The sequence below is a fragment of the Tachyglossus aculeatus genome, chromosome 2 (genome assembly GCF_015852505.1).
Source record: "Tachyglossus aculeatus isolate mTacAcu1 chromosome 2, mTacAcu1.pri, whole genome shotgun sequence".
In the NCBI taxonomy this organism is placed as follows: domain Eukaryota; kingdom Metazoa; phylum Chordata; class Mammalia; order Monotremata; family Tachyglossidae; genus Tachyglossus; species Tachyglossus aculeatus.
The window spans coordinates 23,618,798-23,645,054 of record NC_052067.1 but is presented as its reverse complement, the minus strand read 5'-3'; the positions used below and the strand labels follow the sequence as shown (position 1 = coordinate 23,645,054).

The 26,257-nt window shown below is 42.1% G+C and overlaps 1 protein-coding gene across 1 annotated transcript in view; it reads right to left on the bottom strand.

Moving 5' to 3' along the window:
- GADL1 (glutamate decarboxylase like 1) overlaps positions 1 to 26,257 on the bottom strand; it is a 140,899-nt gene that overhangs the window by 63,171 nt on the left and 51,471 nt on the right. The window contains exons 12-13 of the mRNA XM_038772720.1: positions 8,093 to 8,292; positions 1,219 to 1,270 (exon numbers count right to left, since the gene is read on the bottom strand). Coding sequence (XP_038628648.1) covers positions 1,219 to 1,270; positions 8,093 to 8,292 — 252 coding nt within the window. The remainder of the gene's footprint in view (positions 1 to 1,218; positions 1,271 to 8,092; positions 8,293 to 26,257) is intronic.

Sequence of the window (26,257 nt, the reverse complement as noted above, 5' to 3'; positions counted from 1 at the left end):
AACACATAGTAGGTGCTTAACAAATACCACAATTGTTCATTATTATACAATTCTCCTTATCCATGTAGCAATTGGACTGATTAAAATAGTATGTGTATGCTATCATCACCTTGGAAACTTACTTTCCTTCATAGTTTTCATACATTTATAGGTGTAAAGAATATTATCTGGGAAAAGCAGCATGGACTAGTGGAAAGAGCACGGGCCAGAGTCAGAGGACATGTCTAATCCCAGCTCCACCGCATCTCCAGAGTGACCTTGGGCAAGACAAATCTGGATGGCAAACAGCTGGAAAATCAATCAATCAATCAATCAGTCGTATTTATTGAGCGCTTACTGTGTGCAGAGCACTGTACTAAGCACTTTCAAAACTTACTAAACTTACTACACTTTCCCTCTGCATCTCTCTATGGAAATGTTTAGATTTGGGGACCTTGAACAGGAGGGTGTGGAGTAGCAATCCCTCACCCACTAACCCATTTCAGCTCTCTTTAGGGTTACATTTAGCTTTTGAGTTTTGAAGGACCTAGAGAGCGGGCTCTTTCATTGGTAGGGGGTGAATCCCCAAATAATTTGTTCATTTTACCAATCCAGGCCTGGTCTGTGCACTACTGAAGTCCCTGAAATTATTATAACTTTGAGATATTGCCAGCCAATATATGGATGGAATATTTCTAACTGCAGAGCGTGGCTAGTCTGGGTTGAAAAGAGCCAAGGAGGCCCAGAAATAAAGGCTCTTCGGGTTTCAGTTGACAGTTCAGTGCGAGGCAGAGGACACCTCTGAACAGGAGACATCACGGAGCTGCTTCCCTGTACTTTTTACCTCATGGGCTCAGATAACCATTTTCCTTTGAGCAATTTCAAATATTTTCCACAGGAAAACATTTTTGTCCATTCATTTAAATATTTGCATCTGAAAGGATGGTCCAAATTCTCTACCGACTGTGGTCTGGGTGGAAATTATTAAATAACAGTGGTTGGTAGAGAAATTAATCAATTTTTAGAACAAACTAAATCACATGTCATTGTTTAGTCCGTACATACCTTAGTAATTAATATTGAATGCTTTTGCGTTTCAAGGCTTAAAAGCAAAATATTCCATATAAATGTACAGAAAACCAGTCAGAGTAAATTTAATATAATAGATTCCATATTAAGCTAAGTCTTTCAAAAGCCAATGAAAGAAAACATCACAAGCATAATTCCAGGATTACTTACATCTAACAGCAGTCTGAACCCTTCTCTTTTCTTAATTTCCTCCACTAGGTATCTATAATAAAAAATGATAACAGCATTTATTAATTGTAATATTAAAATCTTGAATTTATATAAGGTAAAGCTAGATTTCAAAATGTACACTTATGGCGTGAAATACATTTGCTAGCGTTCTTCACAGTCTTAAACAGAGTTTAAAGATATGTACGCAAGTAACCCTGGGCAGTGTGCTGGAAAGACAAGAGAGCTAAGGTAGGGAATGTGTGTCGACCAATTCGGTTATAATGTACTCTCCCAAGAGCTTAGTACAGAGCTCTATATGTATATATGTTTGTACATATTTATTACTCTATTTATTCATTTTACTTGTACATATTTATTCTATTTATTTTATTTGGTTTAAATGTTTTGTTTTGTTGTCTGTCTCCCCCTTCTAGACTGTGAGCCCGCTGTTGGGTAGGGACCGTCTCTATATGTTGCAAACTTGTACTTCCCAAGTGCTTAGTACAGTGCTCTGCACACAGTAAGCGCTCAATAAATACGATTGAATGAATGAATGAATAAATACAACTGATTAGGGAGGTAAGGATTTAAGCAACACTCTCCAACTCTCTCTGGCCAAGATCAATCAATCGAATTTACTGAGCACTGACTCTGTGCAGAGAACTGTGCTACGCACTTGGGTGAGTATAATAGAGTTGGGAGGCGTGATCCCTGACCTCAAGGAGCTTACAATCTACTTGAGGGAGATAGACATTAAAATAAATTTCAAGCAGGGGGAAGCAACAGCATTTAAAGGTATGTCCATAAGTTCTACTGGGCAGGGGACGGGGGAGCTGGGGGGAACAAGTAACCAAGTTCTTAGGTGTCCTGAAAGAGCTGAAGTGGGGAAAATAGGGTGGGAGATAGTGTATTAACTGTAACTTCTGGGTATATGCTTTCCTCTAAATGAGATGAGATGCTGAGATGTACCCAAATTAGCACCCAATTTAGAATCACAGGCATGAGCTGACTGCCTTACATTTCCTGAGAAGCAAGGGGAATTGTCCCAAACCCCAAAACTCCAATTTCATTTGAAATTGTTGAATGCTCCAAGAATTTGAGAAGTAGCATAGCCTAGTGGAAAGAGCACGGGTTTGGGAGTCAGAGGGCCTGAGTTCTAATCCCAGCTCTGCCAACTGTTGGGTGTGTGACCTTGGGCAAATCACTTCACTTTTCTGTGCCTCAGTTCTCCTATTCACCCTCCTACTTAGACTGTGAGCCCCATGTGGGACAGGCACTTTATCCAACCTAATGATCTTGTATCTACTCCAGCTCTTAGAACAGCATTGGACACATGGTAAGAGCTTTACAAATACCATTAAAAAAAACTGGAGGACTTTTAAGGGAGATGGCTGGAATCTGAGTGATGAGACTGTTGAGAACTGGATAATAGTATGGCTTGAAATAGGTGTTAATGCAGTTTCGTACACAGGGATACATTTCTGTATGACCTTGCGAGTGATTCTTTAAAATCTCCTAAAATGAACATTTCCCTTTAAAAGATACTACGATAATGTTGGGGTGTCCTTCCACACCTACTGATAGCCACCAAGGCTAATTTTTATTCGCTATTATGCAGCTTTATTATTTTGCTATCACAAGGTCTCCCGAAAGCAAGAATAAATTTATTTTGCATGATTCGTTTAGGGTCTGCACATCCCCTCTGTAATTATTCAATTTCAACATCTTTCCTTCCCCAGATATTCAGTTCCAAAATATTTGGAAGCCTACCCTTTAAACAACAGGGAAATCTTGCCAATTCAAGCAAATTGGTGGGCAGGACTAGACTTTAAGATTTAGCTAAAGGTATTGTACATTAAAGTTTCAAGTTATGTTACATGGACCAGAAGTTGAGGGACAGCATCTTAAGGAAACTGGAGGAAGAGGGATTCCAACATTTTTAAATACCGTCTTTCTCTCACTGTCCTGACAAAGATCCCTTTTGTAGAGAACAATTAATCACCCAATTTGCACTCTTTTCTGGCCACTACGGCTGACCTTTTTTTTTCAAATATGACACCTCTCAGCTTTCAATTACCACTGACACACTCACTGATCCCTCTCATTGTGAAGGCTTGCTAGCATTTACCGCTCTTCTTGGTCTTTCCATCACCTTCATCAGACTTCTCAAATCACCTGGCAATCATCGCCAGCCCTTGCCTCCACTACTGCTCCCTTTGGGTGCACTGATAAGCTTCAATCTCTTTTCTGCACAGCCTACATACTTGAGTCCACTGTACTGCTTGTGCGACTGATCGCTGAAGGGTTCACCGGGCAACTCGGCAGCATTCCCTAATGGTAAGGATGGAAAGGAAAAGTTTTGGAAGCAATCAGCCATCCATTCTGAAAGCCTCCCTTTCTCTCCCCAGTGGCCGGTATGCCCTTCCGTCACAAAGGCAGGATATTACCCAGACTATTCTTTTCTTCACTGATAACAGTAAGGCCCCCAGTACTCTGGGCAGATTTCTGAAAGGAATTCCAAGTGAAATGTTACAAAAACTGGGAGTCCAGGGAATAGAGAAATGATACACTAGAGATAGCACAAAATAGCACAGAGGGAGTTGCTGTGTCTTTTTTTTGTTCTGGTGTTAGAGAGCCCTGTGCCAAAGACTTTGTGGTACCCTGCTTTAAAAATTATTCCTTAGTAGTGGATATCCATTCAACCCAACTGCCATGACAAATCCCTGCTGCCATACTCAATAGCATGCAGCTGTTCTAAATGCTGCCATATATTAGTGGTATTTATTGAACACTTACGGTATGTAGAGTACTATACTAAGCCCTTGGGAGACAGCAATATAACAGTTGGTAGACACGTTTCCTGACCACAAAGGGCATATACTTTGTTCCTTCCCTGAAGAAGCCAGAGAAATACAAATCCAAACAGAATGAGCATTTTTAACATCAGAATTTTATCGTTGTTTCCTTCAATCCATTTGTCATCAGCTATCACTGGGATTAGTACCCCCCAGACCTGCTAATTTTCCCACTGTCAAAGCTGAAGAAGGTTTTTCGGTACTTCACCGAGGGCCCACCAAAAAAGAAACGTGGGGAAAGCATGGGCTCGGGAGTCAAAGGGCTGAGTTTTAATCCCGCTCCACTGCTTGTCTGCTGAGTGACCTTGGACAAGTCACTATCTTCTTTGTGTATCAGCTACCTCATCTGTAAGATGGGGATTAAGACTGTGAGCCCCATGTGGGACATAGGCTGTGTCTACTCTTATTAGCTTGTGTCTACAGTGCTTAGTGCAGTGCCTGGCACATTGTAAGTGCTTAAATACCTTTAAAAAAAAAGGGAAATGGGCTTTTCCACAGAACCGGACTAACCAAAATCATACAGAAAACTAGGTGGGTCACAAGTGAACAGCATCCTTATTTGTGTGTCAGCAGATTCACTAATATCATATCCCATTCTGCTCAGAAACAAAACATCAAGGCGATGAGGTCATTACTGCAACACTCACTTACTCCTTCATCCCAAATCACCTTCCAGAGTTGTTAGTAGGCTGCATATCTGTTCACTGACGACCGACATCAAAACAGCAATATTCCACTAAGTGGGAGTGTTCCTTAATAACCCGCAAGAACTATAGAGCAGAGAGGGTTTCTAATGTCCTGGAATGGTGCCAAGAATGACAGAGAAGACCCTGGTTCCACAGTAAGTCAAAAAAAGAACTAGGGGCAGAACCTAAGTACTCTGACACCTAATTTCTCCTCCAGTGGCTAGATGCTGTTGATGACCTGGGAGCAATTTCTCTGTAAAGATTAGAGGACATCATTTTTGAAGAGTTTCATCAGGAGCACTTCCCTTAGGCAAACTTCTCATAGGCACAAGTAGAAACTGTTTTAGAGCAGAGGGGAAAAAAAAATACAATGGCACGGCTAATGAGCAAGAACAATACCAGCGGAAAAAATCAGAACCTTAAAGTAGTTCAGTCAGCACACTGGCTCCATAATTATGTTAGATCTAATGGTAGGGACACTGAAACATTATCTTGGTGGCATCCAAGTTATCACTACTGTAACACTTCAAGAAGGCAGCAGCACAGCTGATCAAGGAGTTAAGAAACCTGGTCTAATGCCTAAAGAAACTGATGTCTCAGCTGCTCTTTTCTGTCAGAGCCAAACTCAAGATGCCAAGGCAACCACTATAGAGACTATCAATGACATTATCAAGGCTATTGGGTGAATTCAAATTTTTTAAGTGTCTCAGACAGAAATATCACAGAGTAAATATTCATGAGAAAAAAAAGTCGATCTTCACTGTGTACATTTTCAATCAGGCGACCACTTCAACCCTAATAGTTTAAACTCATACACACATATAAAATGGCACCACAGTTTTTTAATGGCATTTGTTAAGCCATGTGCCAGGCACTACTGTAAGCACTGGGGTAGATGCAAGCTAATCAGGTTGCACACAGTCAATAAAATGATAATGATAATAATGATGGCATTTGTTAAGTGCTTACTATGTGCCGAGCACTGTTCTAAGCGCTGGGGCAGATACAAGGTTAACCAGTTGTCCACGTGGGGCTCACAATCTTCATCCCCGTTTTCCAGATGAGGGAACTGAGGCCCAGAGAAGTGAAGTGACTTGCCCAAAGTCACACAGCTGACAAGTGGCGGAGCTGGAATTCGAACCCATGACCTCTGACTCCCAAGCCCGGGCTCTTTCCACTGAGCCGCGCTGCTTCTCCTGTCCCACATGAGGATCATAGTTTCAATCTCCATTTTACAGGTGAGGTTACTGAGGCACAGGGGAGTGAAGTGACGTGCCCCAGGTGCCATGGCAGGTGGAGGAGTTGAGAATAGAAACCAGGTCCTTCTGACCTTCAGGCCCATGCTCTATCCACTAGGCCACGATCCTCTATCATACTCCCTGAGAGCTTAGTACAGAGCTCTGCACACAGTAGCAGGTGCTCAATAAATGCTGCTGATACATATTTGTATGTGTCCTTTGCATTCGCATATGCTTTTCACAAAAAGAACCTATAACTACATACCCGTATAAGCAAATGTAGAAGTGCTTACACACAGACAGTAAAATGTGGTCGGAGAATAAACAGAACTTCTGAAACTCACTGGACAGATTGAGTCACAGAAGGGCAATCTGCAGCCAACTCATATTTATTTGCAAGAGGAGTAGACAATTTCAAAGAGCTTGTAATTGCATTTCAGCAGGAAGGCCCCTGCCCATTTTATCGCCTCTGGCAGTTTAAAAGTCCAGTATTCCTTTTGCTTACTTCATGGCTGGGCTGTCAGCTCCCCAATAAGTGTGGAGTTAAAACAGGGGATGATTACTATAATAATTATTTGAAAAGGGCCTTGTTATTTTTCAAATACTTAAATATAAGAGACACAGACCTCAACGAAATGTTAGCATAACACTAGCCCTGCTGCGTTATTTCATTATTGAAATTGGAATGTTTCAATACCTGAAGCAATAAGAAAATATCACCTTGGCATGACCGTTAACTTTATAATGAGTACCACACTCAAATATTTACCTCCTGGAACCTTGCCTAGGGTCCTGTCATTGAATCACGTAAGTGTTTGGGAGGGAAAAAGGGACATTAGAGAGAGCAACATTCAGACTCCTCTCCATTTGAGCCCACTGTGGTGGAGTGTGGTAGGTTTTGTTTTTGGCTACATATTGATATAGGATCAAAACAAAAACAAAAAAACCCCAAAAATATGTTTGAAAAGCCTTTTGAAAGTGTTCTTCATCATTAAAATCAGTACAACTGTTTATTTAGGTTATTCTTGCTGGATGCCCTCAATATGATGGGCGATCCAAATTAAGGACGTAAAGCAGGTAAGCTACTAATTCTTTCAATGAAACCCCAAATATGTCTTTATAATGGAGAGGGTAATCAAGAACTTGAGAGTCCTGGAAAGCCCCCCTCCCCTCATCCCCCCCAAAAGCCTATTAAACCATAATAATAAATCACACCCAACAATATTAGCTACAAATATCTCAGCGGTATTAAAACAGGAAGCAACATTACTTACTGGAAGGAGGACAGGCACGGGAGTCAGAGGGCCTGGGATTTAACCCAACTAAATCCGCAACTCGCTTCCCAGATGACCTTAGGCAAATCACCTAACTTCTCTGTGCCTCAGTTTCCTCATCTGTAAAATGGGGATTCAACTCCTGGTCTCCCTCCCTCTTAGACTGTGAGCCCCATGTGGAACAGGGATTCGTGGCTCAGAGGAAAGAGCATAGGCTTTGGAGTCAGAGGTCAGGGGTTCAAATCCCGGCTCCACCAACTGTCAGCTGTGTGACTTTGGGCAAGTCACTTAACTTCTTTGTGCCTCAGTTACCTCATCTGTAAAATGGGGATTAAGACGGTGAGCCCCCCATGGGACAACCTGATCACCTTGTAACCTTCCCAGCGCCTAGAACAGTGCTTTGCACATAGTAAGTGCTTAATAAATGCCATCATTACTATTAGTATTATTATTCTTTCAACATGATTATCTTGTATCTATCCCACCACTTAGGACCATGCTTGGCACACAGTAAGTGCTTAACAAACACCTTCATGAACATCACCATCATGGTCATGGGTTCAAATCCCGGCTCTGCCGCTTGTCAGCTGTGTGACTCTGGGCAAGTCACTTAACTTCTCTGTGCCTCAGTTACCTCATCTGTAAAATGGTGTTTAAGATTGTGAGTCCCACATGGGACAACCTGATCACCTTGTATCCTCCCCAGCGCTTAGAACAGTGCTTTGCACATAGTAAGTGCTTAACAAATACCAAAATTATTATTATTATTATTATTATCATTATTATTATTATTATCACCACAAAACAGAAACCATAGGTACCTAGCTAAAGCAAGAGCCCGGTTAACTCTTTCCTCAAGACCTTCTGTTCCCAGGGCTTTCCAGGTCATCCAGAATTTGAATGCATCGGGTCGTCTGCTACATTGGATAGACTTGTCTCCTGTATCGTAGCTGACATCATAAAATTTATCCTGTTGGAAAAGGTACGATGCCTTTGCCGAATAACATCTCTTAAGCAGGTCCTTTTGGAAAAGAGAAAACGATTAAAACCGAGTGTTAAAAAGTTGTTATTTAGTACTCTTTTGGGGCAGGAAAGGTTAAAAATGAAACCATTTTTATCATTTCATGGCAATCGAATACATCACTAAGCATAAACCCAGTGCTACAGCATTTGTCAACTTTGAAAACTACGGAAAATCGTAGAGTTATCTAACTGCATCGAAGAAGCGTCCATTAGTTGCACAAAGACTCACAGCGAGGAACAAATAGTTCAAATTTTACCTATCCATCAGCCTAGTGAATAGTTTGTGAAGACAGTGCTGTTTCATCTCACACACCACTCTCTTTGAATTCCATCTTCTGAATGCCAACTATGGATTGTATCATGCTAACTTTCTGGTAATTCCATCCTAAAAAATGTCAAGTTAACTTCTTAAGGATTGTAAAAAAAAAAAAGTTACAGAATGACAGTAAAAGCCTCAGAAAACTTTTTCCAAAGGACAGGAACAGCCTGGTGCAACAGTGAAATAATCTACACGTCAAGTAGATTGTACTCTCCTTTTCTGAGCATAGTTCAGACACCTTGAGGAAAAAATGTCTTAGCTCTCTAGTAGAATCTGCTAAAAATGGTAATAAGCGGTTAAATGCTACCCATTCTAAGAGCCCTGAGTCTCAATGGCAGTCACACAATCAGTCAATAGTATTTATTAAGCTTATTGTGTGCAAGGAATGTGTCTGCTTACTCTGTTGTGTTGTACTCTCCCAAACGCTTAGTGCAGTGCTCGTACACAGTAACCACTCAATAAATATCATTCAATGATCGACTGAGTACCTGCTGTGTGCAGAGCACTGTACTAAGGTTTGTAAGAAAGCAATAATAATAATGATGGCATTTGTTAAGTGCTTACTATGTGCAAAACACTATTCTAAGTGCTGGGGGGTTACAATAATAATAATAATAATAATAATAATAATGGCATTTGTTAAGCGCTTACTATCTGCGAAGCACTGTTCTCAGCGCTGGGGGAGATACAAGGTGATCAGGTTGTCCCACATGGGGCTCACAGTCTTAATCCCCATTTTAGAGATGAGGGAACTGAGGCTCAGAGAAGTTAAGTGACTTGCCTAAGGTCACACAGCTGACAAGTGGCGGAGCCGGGATTCGAACCCATGACCTCTGACTCCCAAGCCCGGGCTCTTTCCACGGAGCCACGTTGCTTCTCAATAGAATATATAGGATGATTCTTTCCCCCAGCAAATTTACAATACAGAAAGACAAGAAGGTAATTTAGAGGTAAGGAGGAAACTATAAAATGGTGAGCCTCTAGTCACAGAGAATTCAGGACCAAGAACCTTCATGAAGGAATTAATATGCACAGAGCGATTCACAATCTCTCCTCCCTGCCAATTTTATTCTCATTGGGGTGGTTGCAGGTATGATTGGAAGGATTAGGAGCTAAATTCATGGCATTGAAGACATTATGTCAACGTGAACAGATGTAAAAGAAAAATATGGCCAATAAAGCATAGTCCAAATTATAAGAACGATGTGACAGTTGCAATGCTAGTTTCCATTAATTTCTACATCTTGCCACCTCAAATGACTGTATTTATTGAGCGCTTACTGTGTGCAGGTCACTGTAGTAGGCACTCAAGAGAATACAACACAACAATATAACATACAAATTTCCTGCCCACGGTGAGTTTACAATCTAGAGGGGGAGATAGACATTAATGTAAATAAATAAATTACAGATATATACATAATTGCTGTGGGGCTGGGGTGGGTGGGGAACAAAGGGAGAGAGTCAGGGTGATGCAGAAGGGAGTGGGAGAAGAGGAAAGGAGGGCTTAATAATAATGATGGCATTTATTAAGCGCTTACTATGTGGAAAGCACTGTTCTAAGCGCTGGGGAGGTTACAAGGTGATCAGGTTGTCCCACGGAGGGCTCACAGTCTTAATCCCCATTTTACAGATGAGGTAACTGAGGCACAGAGAAGTTAAGTGACTGGCCCAAAGTCACACAGCTGACAATTGGCAGAGCCGGGTTTTGAACACCTGACCTCTGACTCCAAAGCCCGTGCTCTTTCCACTGAGCCACGCTGCTTCCCGCAGCTTAGGCAGGGAAGGCCTCTTGGAGGAGATGTGTCTTCAATAAGGCTTTGCAGGTAGGGAGAGTAATTGTCGGACATGAAAAGGGAGAGTCTTCCAGGCCACAAGCAGGGCATAGGTGAGAAGTAGGTGGCAAGGTAGATGAGATTGAGGTCCAGTGATTAGTTTTAGAGATTAGAGGAATGAAGTGTGCAGGCTGGGTTGTACCAGGAGAGTAAAGAGGTGAGGTAGGAGGGGGCAAGGTAATTGAGTGCTTTAAAGATGATAGGAGTTTCTGCTTGATGTGGATGAGAGAGAGAGCTAGAGAGAGAGAGAGAGAGAGAGAGAGAGAGGAAGGAAGGAAGGAAGGAAGGAAGGAAGGAAGGAAGGAAGGGAGGGAGGGAGGGAGGGAGAAAGGGAGGGGAGCGGAGGGAGGGAGAGAGAGAGAAAGAAAGAAGAGAGAGAAAGAAAGAGAAAGAAAGAAAGAAAGAGAGAGAGAAAGAGAGAGAGAAAGAGAGAGAGAAAGAAAGAAAGAAAGAAAGAAAGAAAGAAAGAAAGGGAGAAAGAAAGAAAGAAAGAAAGAAAGAAAGAGAAAGAAAGAAAGAAAGATGAAAGACAGAAAGAAAGAAGGTAAGAAGGAAAGAAAGAAAGAAAGAAAGAAAGAGAGAGAGAGAGAGAAAGAGAGAAAGAGAGAGAGGAAGGAAGGAAGGAAGGAAGGAAGGAAGGAAGGAAGGAAGGAAGGAAGGAAGGAAGGAAGGAAGGAAGGGAGGGAGGGAGGGAGGGAGGGAGGGAGAAAGGGAGGGAGGGAGGGAGAAAGGGAGGGAGGGAGGGAGAGAGAGAGAGAAAGAAAGAAGAGAGAGAGAGAAAGAGAAAGGGAGGGAGGGAGGGAGGGAGAGAGAGAGAGAGAAAGAAAGAAGAGAGAGAGAGAAAGAGAAAGAAAGAAAGAGAGAGAGAAAGAAAGAGAGAAAGAAAGAAAGAAAGAAAGAAAGAGAGAGAGAAAGAGAAAGAAAGAAAGAAAGAAAGAAAGAAAGAAAGAACGAGAGAAAGAAAGAAAGAACGAGAGAAAGAAAGAAAGAACGAGAGAAAGAAAGAAGGAAAGAGAAAGAAAGAGAGGGGAAGGAGGGAGGGAGGGAAGGAAGGAAGGAAGGAAGGAAGGAAGGAAGGAAGGAAGGAAGGAAGGCAGGCAGGCAGGAAGGCAGGGTCTGTTTTTTTCAAAAATAAATGATGGATTGACCCCACAAAAAAAATGAAAAATAATCACAGCTTTCTTGCTTTGCACCTTATTTCATATTCAGTCTTTGCTAGCCAAGAAGCACCAGATTTGTAAAGATGACTTTTTTAGCTATAATTAAAGCAAGGCAAACATGTTTGTATTTGTATAATTCATCTAATTTTGGATAGCAAAGATAATCAGAATGCACAAACCAGTACCCCAAATAAATACTTCCAAATGAATAACAAACATGAATTAACTTTTGACATCCTTCGGAGAATTAAGTACTATCATCTATAAAAGAGGAAATAGGAATATCCTGGCCACATGAACACAGAGACACTCTAGACCATAATTTATCATCTATGCAGTGGGTTCCAGACTTTTGTTTGACAGGGATTGGCCACATGACATCCAAACTAGCCACATAAACACTGAAGTACCAACACCCCTTTGCAGCACTTATGTGCATATCTTTACTCAATTACTTCCTCCTATTTGTAATCTATTTTAGGACCTGTCTTTTCCCACTAGATTTTAAGATCCTTATTAATAATAACAATAATAACAGAATTTAAGTGCTTACTATGTGCTAGACACTTTACTAAGCACTGGGGCTCACAGTCTCAATCCCCATTTTACAGATGAGGTAACTGAGGCACAGAGAAGTGAAGTGACTTGCCCAAGGTCACACAGCAGACAAGTGGCAGAGCTGGGATTAGAACTCATGACCTTCTGAATCCCAGGCCCATCTCTGACCACTAGGCCATGCTGCTTCCCTTAAGGTAGGGATCAAGTTTATTATAATTACTATTACTATTATAGTATTATGTTTATTGTTATTAATGATAATAATAACTATTATTATTGTATTTCTTAAGTGCTCACTATATGTCAAGCACTGTTCTAAGCTCTGGGATAGATACAAGTTAATCAGGTCAGACACTGTCACAGCCCCACATGGGGTCCCCTTCTGTTCTCTATCTATACTCACTCCCTTGGTGAACTCATTCACTCCCATGGCTTCAACTCTCATCTCTAAGCTGATGACACCCAAATCTACATCTCTGCCCCTGCTCTCTCTCCCTCCCTTCAGGCTCGTGTCTCCTCGTGCCTTCAAGACATCTCCAATTGGATGTCTGCCCACCGTCTAAAACTCAATATGTCCAAGACTGAACTCCTTATCTTCCCTCCCAAACCCTGCCCTCTCCCTGACTTTCCCATCACTGTTGACGGCACTACCATCCTTCCCGTCTCACAAGCCCGCAACCTTGGTGTCATCCTCGACTCTCCGCTCTCATTCACCCTTCACATCCAATCCTTCACCAAAACCTGCCAGTCTCACCTCCGCAACATCGCCAAGTCCACCCATTCCTCTCCATCCAAACTGCTACCCTGCTGGTTCAATCTCTCATCCTATCCCGACTGGATTACTGCATCAGCCTCCTCTCTGATCTCCCATCCTCCTGTCTCTCCCCACTTCAATCTTCACACTGCTGCCCAGATCATCTTTGTGCAGAAATGCTCCGGGCATGTTACTCCCCTCCACAAAAATCTCCAGTGGCTACCAATCAACCTACGCATCAGGCAAAAACTCCTCACCCTGGGCTTCAAGGCTGTCCATCACCTCGCCCCCTCCTACCTCACCTCCCTTCTTTCCTTCTCCAGCCCAGCCCCCACCCTCCGCTCCTCCGCCGCTACTCTCCTCACCGTGCCTCGTTCTCGCCTGTCCCTCTGTCGACCCCCGGCCCACGTCATCCGCCAAGCTAGCTGTTTTCCTTCCTTCAAAGCCCTACTGAGAGCTCACCTCCTCCAGGAGGCCTTCCCAGACTGAGCCCCCTCCTTCCTCTCCCCCTCCCCATTCTCCCCACCCTATCTCCTTCCCCTCCCCACAGCACCTGTATATATGTTTGTACAGATTTATAACTCTATTTTACTTGTACATATTTACTATTCTATTTATTTTATTTTGTTAATATATTTTGTTTTGTTTCTGTCTCCCCCTTCTAGACTGTGAGCCCACTGTTGGGTAGGGACTGTCTCTATATGTTGCCAACTTGTACTTCCCAAGCGCTTAGTACAGTGCTCTGCACACAGTAAGTGCTCAATAAATAAGATTGATGATGATGATGATGTTGCCAACTTGTACTTCCCAAGTGCTTAGTACAGTGCTCTGCACACAGTAAGCGCTCAATAATACGAATGAATGAATGAATGAATGAATGAATGAATGAATGGGACTCTCCAGCTCAACAGGAGGGAGAATAGGTACTGAATCCCCATTTTACAGTTTAAGAAATGGAGGCACAGATAAATTAAATGATTTTTCCCTAGGTCACACCTTAGGCAAATAGCAGAACTGGGATTAGAACCCAGGTCCTCTAACTCCCAAGTCCAGGGTTTTTACACTAGGCCATGCTGCTTGTACTTGAAAGAGTACAATTTCTACTCCATTGGACTCTCCCAAGTGTTTAGTAATCTGTTCTGCACACAGTAGGTGCTGAGAAATACCTCTGATAGAATAAAATAGGGAAAATGATCAACGATCAATGGTAAATTAAGGGCTACGGTGGCACTGTGTTCTAACTCCCAATTTAAAAAGACATTTCACAAGAGAGAAGCAAATAGCAGTTGAGGGAAAATCATAAATTAACATTTAAAAAACATTCCTGTATTTTTATTTTGCCGGTACAGGAATCAGAAGGCAGACACCATATTTGTGCTTTAGTTCAATAACTATATAAAATAACTACCCACTCTAGGAACAATCCTCTGCTGGCATAGGTGGGCACTTAACCTTAATTTCTCAGGGCTGGTCATTTCAGAGAGCTGTTCTGGCTGAAGGTAATACATCAGATCGTTTATTTTTTCTTTAGTGTACCTCTCCCAAGAAGCCATCAACCTGCCACATTTTCTTGATGACTGTCTAAAAGACTTTTGAATTCACTCAAAACCTATTGAACTGGAAATAGTAGCATAATCTAAGGCCTGTTTCCAGGTAGTGTTTATCCTCAAGCAAAAACAGATCAAATAAAACAGGACTCTGATTCCCTCCACAGGTGATGGGGAATGCATCAGAACTTGCATTTTTTCTTAATACGACCAGCCGTAACATTGGTTATTTTAGTCTTGGGAGGAAGGCGACAACACACAGTAGGTGTTCAATAAACGAAGACCAGAAACATCACCATCTACTCCATTGGATTTTGAGGGCAGCGATCATGCCTCATATTTCTCCCGTATGTCCCTCACGTGTACCCAAAGAAGGCATTTCATAAATGCTCTCGTTGATGACATTAGGTATGTGTAACTTGCCTTTCATGCAGAACCTAGCACATTGCAAAGCACACTGCAGATGTTCACTAAGTACGGTTGATGGTGATGACAATTATAACAACTTATATAACGACTTATTATAAGTGCTTAGAACAGTGCTCTGCGCACAGTAAGCACTCAATAAATACGATTGAATGAATGACCGAAAGACTGATGATGAAGAGAAATTTAATTAACTTGCTCGATTTGACTTTGGATGACATCATTTGTTTTCAATCGCCTCTAAGGTTCCTAAACACCTCACCACATCTCATCTTAAGGGAATTTGGTTTAATGTCAATGTTTTTAATTATATTGGGAAGCAGCGTGGCATAATGGAAAGAGCTGAGGCCTCGGAGTCCGAGGACTGAGGTTCTAATCCCAGCTCTTGCGCATGCAACTTTGGACAAGTCACTTCATTTCTCTGTACCTCAGTCTCCTCATCTGTAAATGGGGGGGTTAATACCTGTTCCCCAACCTACTTCAATTGTGAATCCTGGCTGTACCTCACCTGGCCATCTTGTATCTACCCCAGTGCCTACTACAATGCTTGGCACATTGTCAGTGCTTAAAAATACCACTATTATTATTAGTTGAGTTACAGTAAATACCTCAGAGGCATCTCATTCATTCAATCATATTTATTGAGCACTTACTGTGTGCAGAGCACTGTACTAAGCTCTTGGGAAGTACAAGTCGGTAACATATAGAGACGGTCCCTACCCAACAACGGGCTTACAGTCTAGAAGGGGGAGACAGACAAGCATGTTTTCTTTAAATGTAATATATTTTCCTTGAGTCTGAGTTGAGCAGTCCAATCTTCTAAATCAATCGATCGTATTTACTGAGCGCTTACTATGTGCCAAGCACTCTACTGGTTGCTTGGGAGAGTACAACAGAATTAGCAGTTGTGTTCCCTGCGCATAATAAGCTTCAGTCTAGAGGGGTGATGGACATTAATATTCATTCATTCATTCAATCGTATTTATTGAGTGCTTACTGTGTGCAGAGCACTGTACTAAACGCTTGGGAAGTACAAGTTGGCAACATATAGAGATGGTCCCTACCCAACAACAGGCTCACAGTCTAGACTACTCTAATCTGACTGATTGGGCTTAATGACAGCAAATCTAAATATAGTAAATTTATTCTCTTTTAAATCTAATATACCTGAAAAAGGGAGGAAGTCAAGTCTGAACCAGTCTTAGGATAAATTATTTCATGCCGAGTAAAACATATAGTACGATCAATCGATGTCTAGCACTTGCGGTGATGCTGTTAACAGTGGCTCAGTTTTCTGCTTCAAAGGAATTTTACACATTCAGCAGTACGAACTTTGGCCTATATTTCTTGGCTTCTAAGCATCTCTAGAGATCCGGCCACTGCAACTTGGAGTACAGGTAAGAGATTGATGTTTTACAGAAAAAAAAATAAAAGAACTGTGTAGAAAAGCAATATGCAGGGCAGAAATTGCCTCACTGCTTTCTTTATTCACAATTCCTAAAAACTGACGTCCAAATTTGATACTAAAATAGATGGATGGTCTGCCAAAATAATGTTGTTAAATGCAGTAAGACCACACTCACAATCTGTGAATAAATACCAGAAGCTGCAGTACTTTCCATTTTTCAAAGATATATGTAAATGCTGACACACGATTGAAAGGGATAATGAAATTGACATTTATTTACATTAATGTCTGTCTCCCTCTCTAGAACGGTAAGCTTCTTGTAGGCAGGGAACATGATGACTATGTTGTATTGTACTCTCCCAAGAGCATAGTACAGCGTTCTGCGCACAGTAAGTGCTCAAAATGGGGAGGCCGTGTGGTGCGATGGAAGATTTGCAGGCCAGAAAGCCACACATCCCGGGTTTGAGTTCTGTGGCCTTGGGCAAGTCACTTAACCTCCCCTTGCCTCTGTTTCCCCAGCTGTAAATTGGGGGTAATAATACCTAAACTGTACCTCGCAGGGGTGCTGTGTGGAGTAAATAACTAAGTAACATAAGGTGCTTTGGTAATAAAAGCACTACCTAGAAACACAGGTATAAGCACTTAGTACAGTGCTCTGCACGCAGTAAGCATGATTGAATGAATAATTGCCATCAATAAAGAAAGATCTTCTAGAAGGAATCCTATGTAGCTCAACACCATAAGCTTTTCATTGTCAAAATGCAGGGCACCTTTAAAGAACATCCTCAAATGAGCATCTGACAGAGGAGTCAGCCATGGTCTCATTATCTAAAGCTAGAATTTCTTGGCAAGCAGCCCGACAGAAAGCAGAGCAACCTGAACGCACCAAGTCATTACCCTGAAACGAGTCCTTAGCTCCAGAGACAAGACAGGAGGTGACATTTCCACAAATTATCTTCAAATTTGACCCGATGGGGATGGTGGGCCCCTTTAAAAAGGAACAGAAACCTGACTGCACTTTAAAAGCAAAGAAAGTACTCAAAACGTAATGAAACTGGATATAAAATCTAAAAGAAAAGTTTTTGAATCCTAGTCACATAAAAAGACTAAACCCATGGGAGGCGAACACAGTAATATAGTACATGATGAAACTTGGGAAAAAACATCTAGAGGAGAAACTTTAACCCCGTTCACATAAATAAAAACACCAAACTCTTGGATATTTAGTTTGGATAACCATGTTTTTTTTTAATAGATATCAAACTTGGATTCCATTTCCCAGCTAAAAAGATGTGGGAGGGACCCTGGACCCCAACCACGAGTCAGAAACAGGACCGCCAGCTTTCCTTCCTACTCAACAGTCCCAGACTCTGAGCTTACAAGGACTAAAAACAGCTTGGCTTCTGCTTGGAAACTGGAACTATAGTAAAGGTGAGGAAATCTGGGTCTCGTTTCTGACTGAAGGGAGTCGCCAAGGAGGAGGATGACTGGGAACTCATCACCGGGTCAGCAATAGGATCTGAGCTCCCCCTCTGCCTCCTGAGTTTTGGACTCCGGTCAAAGATGGGTTATTTTTAGCCTGCCTCTGCTCAGAGGTCCAGCTGCAGGTTCACGGTGGTATGTGATGAACTCTCCCAGAGCAGAAAGGGTTTAATACAAATAAAAAGTGGGACAATGAATCCACATAGGCAGGAGTTTACTGGGCAGAGTTTCCCACCTAATTTAAGAATTGTTCCTCATGAAAATGAAGGACTTATCTGGTTCTGATTTGTTTTTGAGACAAGCCTTTGATCACACTCCAGAGTAAACGGCAGTCGACAACACTGACATAGAGTTCTCTTCAAGTGGCAGTGCCTTCGCCATTATCCTGATTCCACGTTGCTTTGGTTGTGCAAACTTTCCTCTACAGAAACAACTGCAGGAAACAGACCGCAGAGCTCCAAGAAATCAGATTGGGACACGAAGTTAGGGATGAAATGGGCAATGCTCAAAACAATACTGCTGGGGCTGCGGTTGCTTTCAAGTACCTGAAGGCAACCTTGGACGCTTACCATCCTAGATGGAATCTCCCCAGGATTGGGAATTCATGAAGAAGCTACCACGCTCTCCACCCCCCACCCTAAAGGTGTCCCTGATTTTCTGCCAAATCCTCTCCAAACTCTTTGCTAGTGACCTCTCCTTGATGCCACAACCTGTACCCCCGGCTTTCAGTCGGTTCCAAGGCCACTAGGACCATACTGGGAGCCCAGTCCAGGCCGTCCCGGGTCCCAATCACCTCACGGTGCCATGATACTCAGGAGGCCCGGGCCCATCCCGAGCACAAAGGGGTTCCAGTGAGCCTGCAGGTCAGGGCAACAGAAAACAATTTGAAGCTAGGATTGCAACTTTCTCCAGGCCAATCTGAACATCTCGTGGATGCTGGAGCCACACTAGTCTCACAGAGGTGCTCTGAGTAAAGTCCAAATTGACAACCCAAAACACAAAGGCAAGATTTGGGGATACTCTTCCAACAGCGCACGTCATGTCAATTGTCAGCTGTGTGACTTTGGGCAAGTCACTTCACTTCTCTGGGCCTCAGGCACCTCATCTGTAAAATGGGGGTTAAGACTGTGAGCCTCCCTTGGGACAACCCGATCACCTTGTAACATCCCCAGTGCTTAGAACAGTGCTTTGCACATAGTAAGCGCTTAATAAAGGACATTATTATTATTATTATTATTATTATGTCGGTTATAGCTGATGGAAGAAACGAGAGTGAGCCTGCTTCTGGCTACAACAGAAGTCAGTCAACAGTGAGTAGTAGACTGTGGATTTTCCTGAACACGGGCTTCCATAAGCACCCAACCTTGGGTATCAGAGAGCTGGGTGTACTAAAGGAAATTTTGCTTTAAGCAGGAATGTAAACTGCAGTGTTTGATATTAAAAGATAAAATTAACTAAGAACTATTTATTGATCATACTTAATAATAATAATAATGGCATTTATTAAGTGCTTACAATGTGAAATGCACTGTTCTAAGCGCTGGGGAGGTTACAAGGTGATCACGTTGTCCCACGGGGTGCTCACGGTCTTAATTCCCATTTTACAGATGAGGTAACTGAGGCCCAGAGAAGTGAAGTGACTTGCCCAAAGTCACACAGCTGACAATTGGCCGAGCCGGGATTTGATTCCATGACCTCTGACTCCAAAGCCCGTGCTCTTTCCACTAAGCCATGCTGCTTCTATACTTCTTCTTTATCCTTTCTTAATATCAATGTTCTCCTTAATTTCTTTCCAGAAAATACTGAGGCCACCAGACAGAATCTACCTATTTTGATAATAATAATAAATAATAATGATGGCTTTTGTTAAGTGCTTACTATGTGCCATGCACTGTTCTAAGCACTGGGGGGGATACGAGGTAATCAGGTTGACCCACATGGGGCTCACAGTCTTAATCCCCATTTTACAGATGAGGTAACTGAGGCCCAGAGAAGTTAAGTGACTTGCCCAAAGTCACACAGCAGACAAGCAGCAGAGCCGGTATTAGAACCCATGACCTCTGACTCCCAAGCCCATGCTCTTTCCACTGAGCCACACTGCTTCTCTATTTTATGTTATCGATGCCTGTCTACTTCTTTGTTTTGTTGTCTGTCTCCCCCTTCTAGACTGTGAGCCCGTTGTTCGGCAGGGATTGTCTCTATCTGTTGCCAAATTGTACTTTCCAAGCGCTTAGTACAGTGCTCTGCACATAGTAAGCACTCAATAAATACGATTGAATGAATGAATGAAGAACTCTATCTCATTCCCAACTTGCCCTCCACCTGTCCCGTCAGTTAGTCAATTATATTTATTGAGCACTTACTGTGTGCCAAGTACTGTACGAAGTGCTTGGGAGCGTACAATACGACAAAATTGGTAGACATGCTCCCTGCCCACAAAGAGCTTACGATCCTCCAATCTTTCATCTTTCCCCATGCTGCTCCCTTTCCAGCTGTGATTACAACCTGTTTGTCTTCCTCCGGAACAACTCTTCCCCCATCTACCTGTTGTCCCTCTCCCCTACAGATAATTCTTTCTCTTGCACAATCCCTGCATTTTTTTCCTCAATAGCAATCTCTTCCCAGCTGCACTGAACTATGATCAAGGAGACAGTTTAATGGAAAGAGTACCGTGTGGTGTCAGAACACCTTGATTCTAGTCATTAGCTTGGTCTTGGGCAAGTCATTTAACCTCTCTGTGCCCCACTCATCTTATCTCTAATGAGGATAATAGTACTCACTTCTTCCTACTTCACCTGGCTGAGGATAGAGACACCACTGATGTGGGTAATTCAGCTAAAGAAACTCAGGTTATTATTATCGATCTTCCCATCTTTTTAAAAGCCATCCCTGGACCATACTTTCCTTTCTAGTTACTGTTTTATGTTCCTCCTCCCACCTCTTTTTAGTTCAGTAAACAGCAGTAGTAGGGATACACAGCTTAACTCTTTTCCTTGACTTCCTTCAATTTCGTTTCAGTTCTGACCAGTGTACCGGAATCTCTCTAAGGTAACAAAAAACCTTCCTATGGCCAAACTCAAGGGTCTCTAAACCAATTTCATCTCACACCGTCTTTCCTCAATGTTTGACACGGGTAAATATTTTTTCCTCCTGGACTCATGACCTCTGTGGCCCTGTCAAATCTATGATAGCTCCTTCAGCACTTTAAACACTGGCAGGATTCCCCTGCTTCTCCAGATCCCTCACATGGGCCTCAAATGAACCTCATCCTGTGCCCTTCATCCCATTTTCTCTTCACCTATCACTGAAGGGTGTATGTCTACTCTCACGGGTTCTGTCACTGTCGATATTCAGCTGACACTTGAACACATTTCCATCCTTGACCCTTGGCATTCTACCCAATCCTAGACCTCAAGATATGTTAGACAGAAAGATAGCTGCTAGGGGATTGAAAACACTGGGAGAGAACAGTAGAGAGACAGAGACCGTGAGAGAGATAGGGACAGAGATGCAGTTTCCGGCCCAAATAAGTGTTCTTAGGTCTTGTATTCCTAGGACATGTTCCCGGACTTCAAGGCATTTGCATTAATTTGGTTATATGTTTGGGGACTGCACCTCCCAGGAATACTCAGGAAGCTCAAACTGGCCCAAACATCTCTCCTCTTAACTGCCCAGACATCAGAATGTCTCAGAAAAGCCATGCCAGAAGGTGGTTGGTGTCCAATTTCCACTAAAACTTTTTACGGTCAGTGTATTTTTATAGTGCCTTCCCACACTAGAGGTTAGAGAGTGGAAGCAATTTTAATTAATACTTCATAGGTGAAATGAACACACAAGAGATTGTGGGGGCTCTCACAATCATACGGAGGCAGAGCACACAATTTGAATGAAATATATTATTTCTAGTCCCTCAATCCCCTAGACAACATTATCCCTCTGCTGCCTATCTTCTCTACCCAAGCGCATTTTCCATCAATGAAGAAAGTATTTATGCATGTTTGTTCTAAGGGGTTTATAAGACTTCAATTATGAGGTTTTTAAATGACAGATGTCCTCGAATGTTGGTATAAAACACTTTACAACTTATTGAAAGCCATCCCACAGGATGAAAGCAATGTGTTTATTAGAGAAAAATGTACAATTTTCACTGGCTCGGAAAAGGCTCAGAATTCCATTCCACTTCTCTATGTTTCTGTCTTCAATATTGATACTGAGATGGTAACAACGAATCAGGCAGTACTCTAAATGAAAATGCCTGTAGTTCTGTAACAGAAGATCCGGAGTTCAATCTGCACTACTATACACCAGGGGTATCTGTCTTCGACAGGCGATAAGTGAGGAGTCATATCGAGGCAAAATGCATAGCAGTGAACTGCATTACTGATGACACATGCACAGTAAAACGAAGGAAAGGTTGGAGGAGATGGCTGGGGAAAAAGCTTCCTTCTGTCAGCTGCCATGGAGACTGATTTAGGACTTTCTCCTCCTCCTCCCCTTTCCTTCTGGTTTCGGGGCCAATTCCCAATCTGAGTACCACCTCAGCAGGCCAACAGTAGCAGAGAATTCAGCAGTAAGTACAGTAACAGAGAAACAAAAGAGAGAAAATTTCAGGGACAGGGTAAGGTCCCACGTTTCAGATTTCCTGCTAACGGTATGCTAAATTTTAACTTTCAGGTGAATTTAAACTGACCTGCGTAATCCAAAGAACAAAAAGGTAAGATAAAGATCAATCTAATTTAGGCAGGAGATCTGAGGCACGCAACCTTTACATGTTCCTAAAATTTCCTCACCCTCTTCTTATGTCTCTCTGCTACTGCCCCATCTGCTGAAATTCTGCATTCCACTATCTGGAGAAAGAGAGACAGCTGACTGGGATTAGACATGAGAAAGTATCAAAAATATTTTCAATAAAAATTGCACTGTTTTTCTCGAGACTCCTGCGCTACTGGGAGCTGCACCACATTTTCAGCTCTTCCCCAGAATCCTCTTTGACGTAACCTTCACCTTGGCCTGAACTGAATCCAGTTACCCTGGGGGGTTGGAGGGGTAGGTGGAAAAGGGTCATCACAAGATTTGCCTTTTGTCCTAGTTTCCTATGGTGATATGAGGGGAGGGAGAAATAAGAAATTGTCCTGGGCTGCTGGAGAGTGATTCCCCACCCTGTGCACTAGTGTGGCAAACTGAAAAAGGTACAAGCAATTCCTGATTTCCAAGGATTAATCAGGCAAAGAAAGGGAATCTAATATGGCTTGTTTTGAATTAACATGAAGATCACTATAAGGAAAAGTGTGCAAGGAAGATTTTGGGGTAGAGGTGAGGAACGGGTATGGACCTCTTCCTTGTCTACCAAAAGTCTTATAATGTAGAAGGGGCCAATGAGTGTCGGTAAATTTTTGAAAGCTTTCAGGTGGGATGCAGAATTCTTTTTATAGAAACCAAGGCTCTTTACTAAAAATCTTTCAGGGCAGAGCCTGAATCCTACTCCCACATAAGCAGTGACTAGTTAATGTGGAACTGCACCTACAGAAAAATTAATGGTAAAATTCCTGTCTCCCATCTCACAGTCATTCAGAAATCTACAAGTACTTTCTTATTCCACTGAATCTGTTCGGCAAATTCAATTTTCATGGAAAGAGAAATCCAGAAACATTAGCATTTCTCACCACTTTCCATTTTGCTGCTTTCAAACAGTTTATTTAGCACTGGTTTTACTTTTTTTTTAAGTGCTCAAATTTTCTAGAGTTCAAAGCAGGACAGGAGGCAGGAGTTCGAGGGAACCGGGCTTTCACTGGAATTGTACCAATGATCCAAGCATATGGATAGAGAGGAAGGTTAAAATCAAGCCATATGCAAAAGCAATGGTCAAAATTCCACTAGTGGATACACATTTACACACACACACACACACACACACACAAATATGCAGTTGGATAGGGTAAATAACAACCATTGAGCACAACCACCCTCATCTGCTGATGCCCTAGTATTTCCACAGCAGCTGCCCAGCCTTTAGGTTGATCAGGATTAATAAAATATTACTGACTTGCAAACTTGTTTACTGACATAATTTTATGTAACAAAAGATGGTTCCAAATTTTAAAACTGAATATTTAATTTCCATATATTCAGCAGTAATTTCATTATTCACATTTAACCTACTGAGCAGTTCCGTTTGTGAACATACATTGCTACAGTCACTGTTACTGTAGCACACGTTTTATTTCTTCTATCCATCTTCATCAGTTTCAGAGCTGAGAAGACAGGATCCATTTCTGCAGTTCCATGAGGAGGGGCTAATATTGGTTGCGCAAATCTTGAAAGGCAGCGAAATCTAGGCTGGTTGTCCTGCATAGTCATTTTCCCAATCTGATGTCAATATATGCCATAGGCTCCTTCCGTAACATTAGTAATAGCAGTTTGGCAATCAATGAACTCAATCTCCAATTATGCAAGATCTACAGGAGACAAAAACTGGGGGAAGGCACTTGGCCAATTCCAAAAGACATGATTCCTGGTGTTACCAATATGATGGCCACTGCTACTGCCCAGGCCCCACTTCCTCCAATTCACAAGGGCCACAGGGCCATGTTAATTTGTCCTCCCCTTCCCCTTGGCCACAAATCCACTGCTACTGGAGCAGCAGCATAATGAAGACCACTTCTACTGCAGTAGCAAATTAATTCAATTAATTAAATTGAGAAGCAGCGTGGCCTATTGGATATTGATCCGGGAATCAGAAGGACCTGGGTTCCAGTCCCAGCTCCTCCACTTGTCTGCTGTGCAACCTTGGGCAAGTCACTTTACTTCTCTGGGCTTCAGTTACCTCATCTGTAAAATGGGGATTAAGATTGAGAGCCCTATGTGGAACAGGGGCTGTGTCCAACCTGATTACCTTGTATCTACCCAGCACTTACTAGAGTGCTTGCCACATAGTAAGCACTTAATACCACAATTATTATTATGATTACTGGAGCTCAGGCCTATGAATCAGAAGGATTCATAGCTCCAGCTCCACCACTTTTCTGCTGTGTGACCGTGGGTAAATCACTTCACTGTACCTCAGTTACCTCACCTGTAAAATGGGGGTTAAGACTGTGAGCACTAAGTGGGACATGAACTGTGTCCAACATGATTATTTTATATCTACCCCAGCATTTAGTACAATGCCTGGTACACAGTAACTGTTAACAAATACCATAAAAAAAAATTAAAGAGCACATGAGTGTAAACTACATGGCAAATGAAGTAGAATTGGCTGTGATCAAAACTGGAAATTAAAATACCTGTTCTCTCCCTCCTTAAGAACATGAACCCAATATGGGACCTGGACTTTTTTCAACCTGTCTTAGTACAGTGCTAGGCTGGCTGTAAGCGCTTAACAAATGTCACTATCATACTTATTGTTTGCTTTATCCAGCCAATTTAATATTTTTTAAACTTCTAAAGTTTTCGGGTAAAATTTCTTAAGTATTTACAGATAGCCAAATGTTTTACAGGCTCCATGGCCAAAACAAATCTTAGATCATTTTTGGCAGTCGGTCCATTCATTTATAAATGGTTGGTCAATCTGGCCGCGAGGCAGCCCTCTCCTTCTCCAGAGCTGATGGAAATGGAAACTCTGGGAGCTGGTGGCTGGAACTGCATTTTGCTGTTCTAGCTTACCTGTTCCTGCTGCTATTGTTCCCTGGGGTCTCAAAGCTGCTACTGACACAGATGAAAGCAGGATTTTTGTCAGTTCAACCTGCCTCCTGGTGAGTCTAGGGAACACACTGTCACTGTATGATTGAGAAGTAATGAGAAATCATGGGTGTCAGTGTAACTAGAATACATTACGGGAAAGGGGGGAGAAATTTTTTTCCCCATGCTAGTAGGAGCAAAGAAACTTTTAGATTACATCCTTGAAAAGCAATCAATTTAATATTTGGAAAGAAATGTAAAGTTTGGCACGATTTATCTTGGAAAAATTCTGAACCGAAAAGTTAGATGAGTAAATATGGTATTTCTCTACAAGAATACTGACTAAAACTCAACAAGGCAATAAGGTGAAAGAAAGAAAGCGGCAACTTCTACCGTCATTACTAATCATTAGTGCTTAATCATAGGGGTCAGATCCATAAAAGGGTCAAAAGATATAGTTTGTCTTCTTCCATTAAGAAGTGGAGGAAATTGAATTTTGCTCTTTCGTTTACTAATAATTATTCTATTCCTATTTGGGAAGTTTGGCACAGGTGGCGGAAAACCAAATTTGATATTTATAAAGTAATTATCTCTAGGATTATTTGCTAAAATCTCGAGGTGGGCAAATTGCCATTTATTCATTAAAATTAAGTGGAAGTGGAGGAGAGAAAGTTTCTCATTCGAGGCATCCTGCCAATTATACCACAATTCAAAACTTTACTTTTTGTTACACATTCTGTCTCCACAGGCTACTTTTACGGCTCACACACACTGCAAACACTGAAGTACGACTGTAA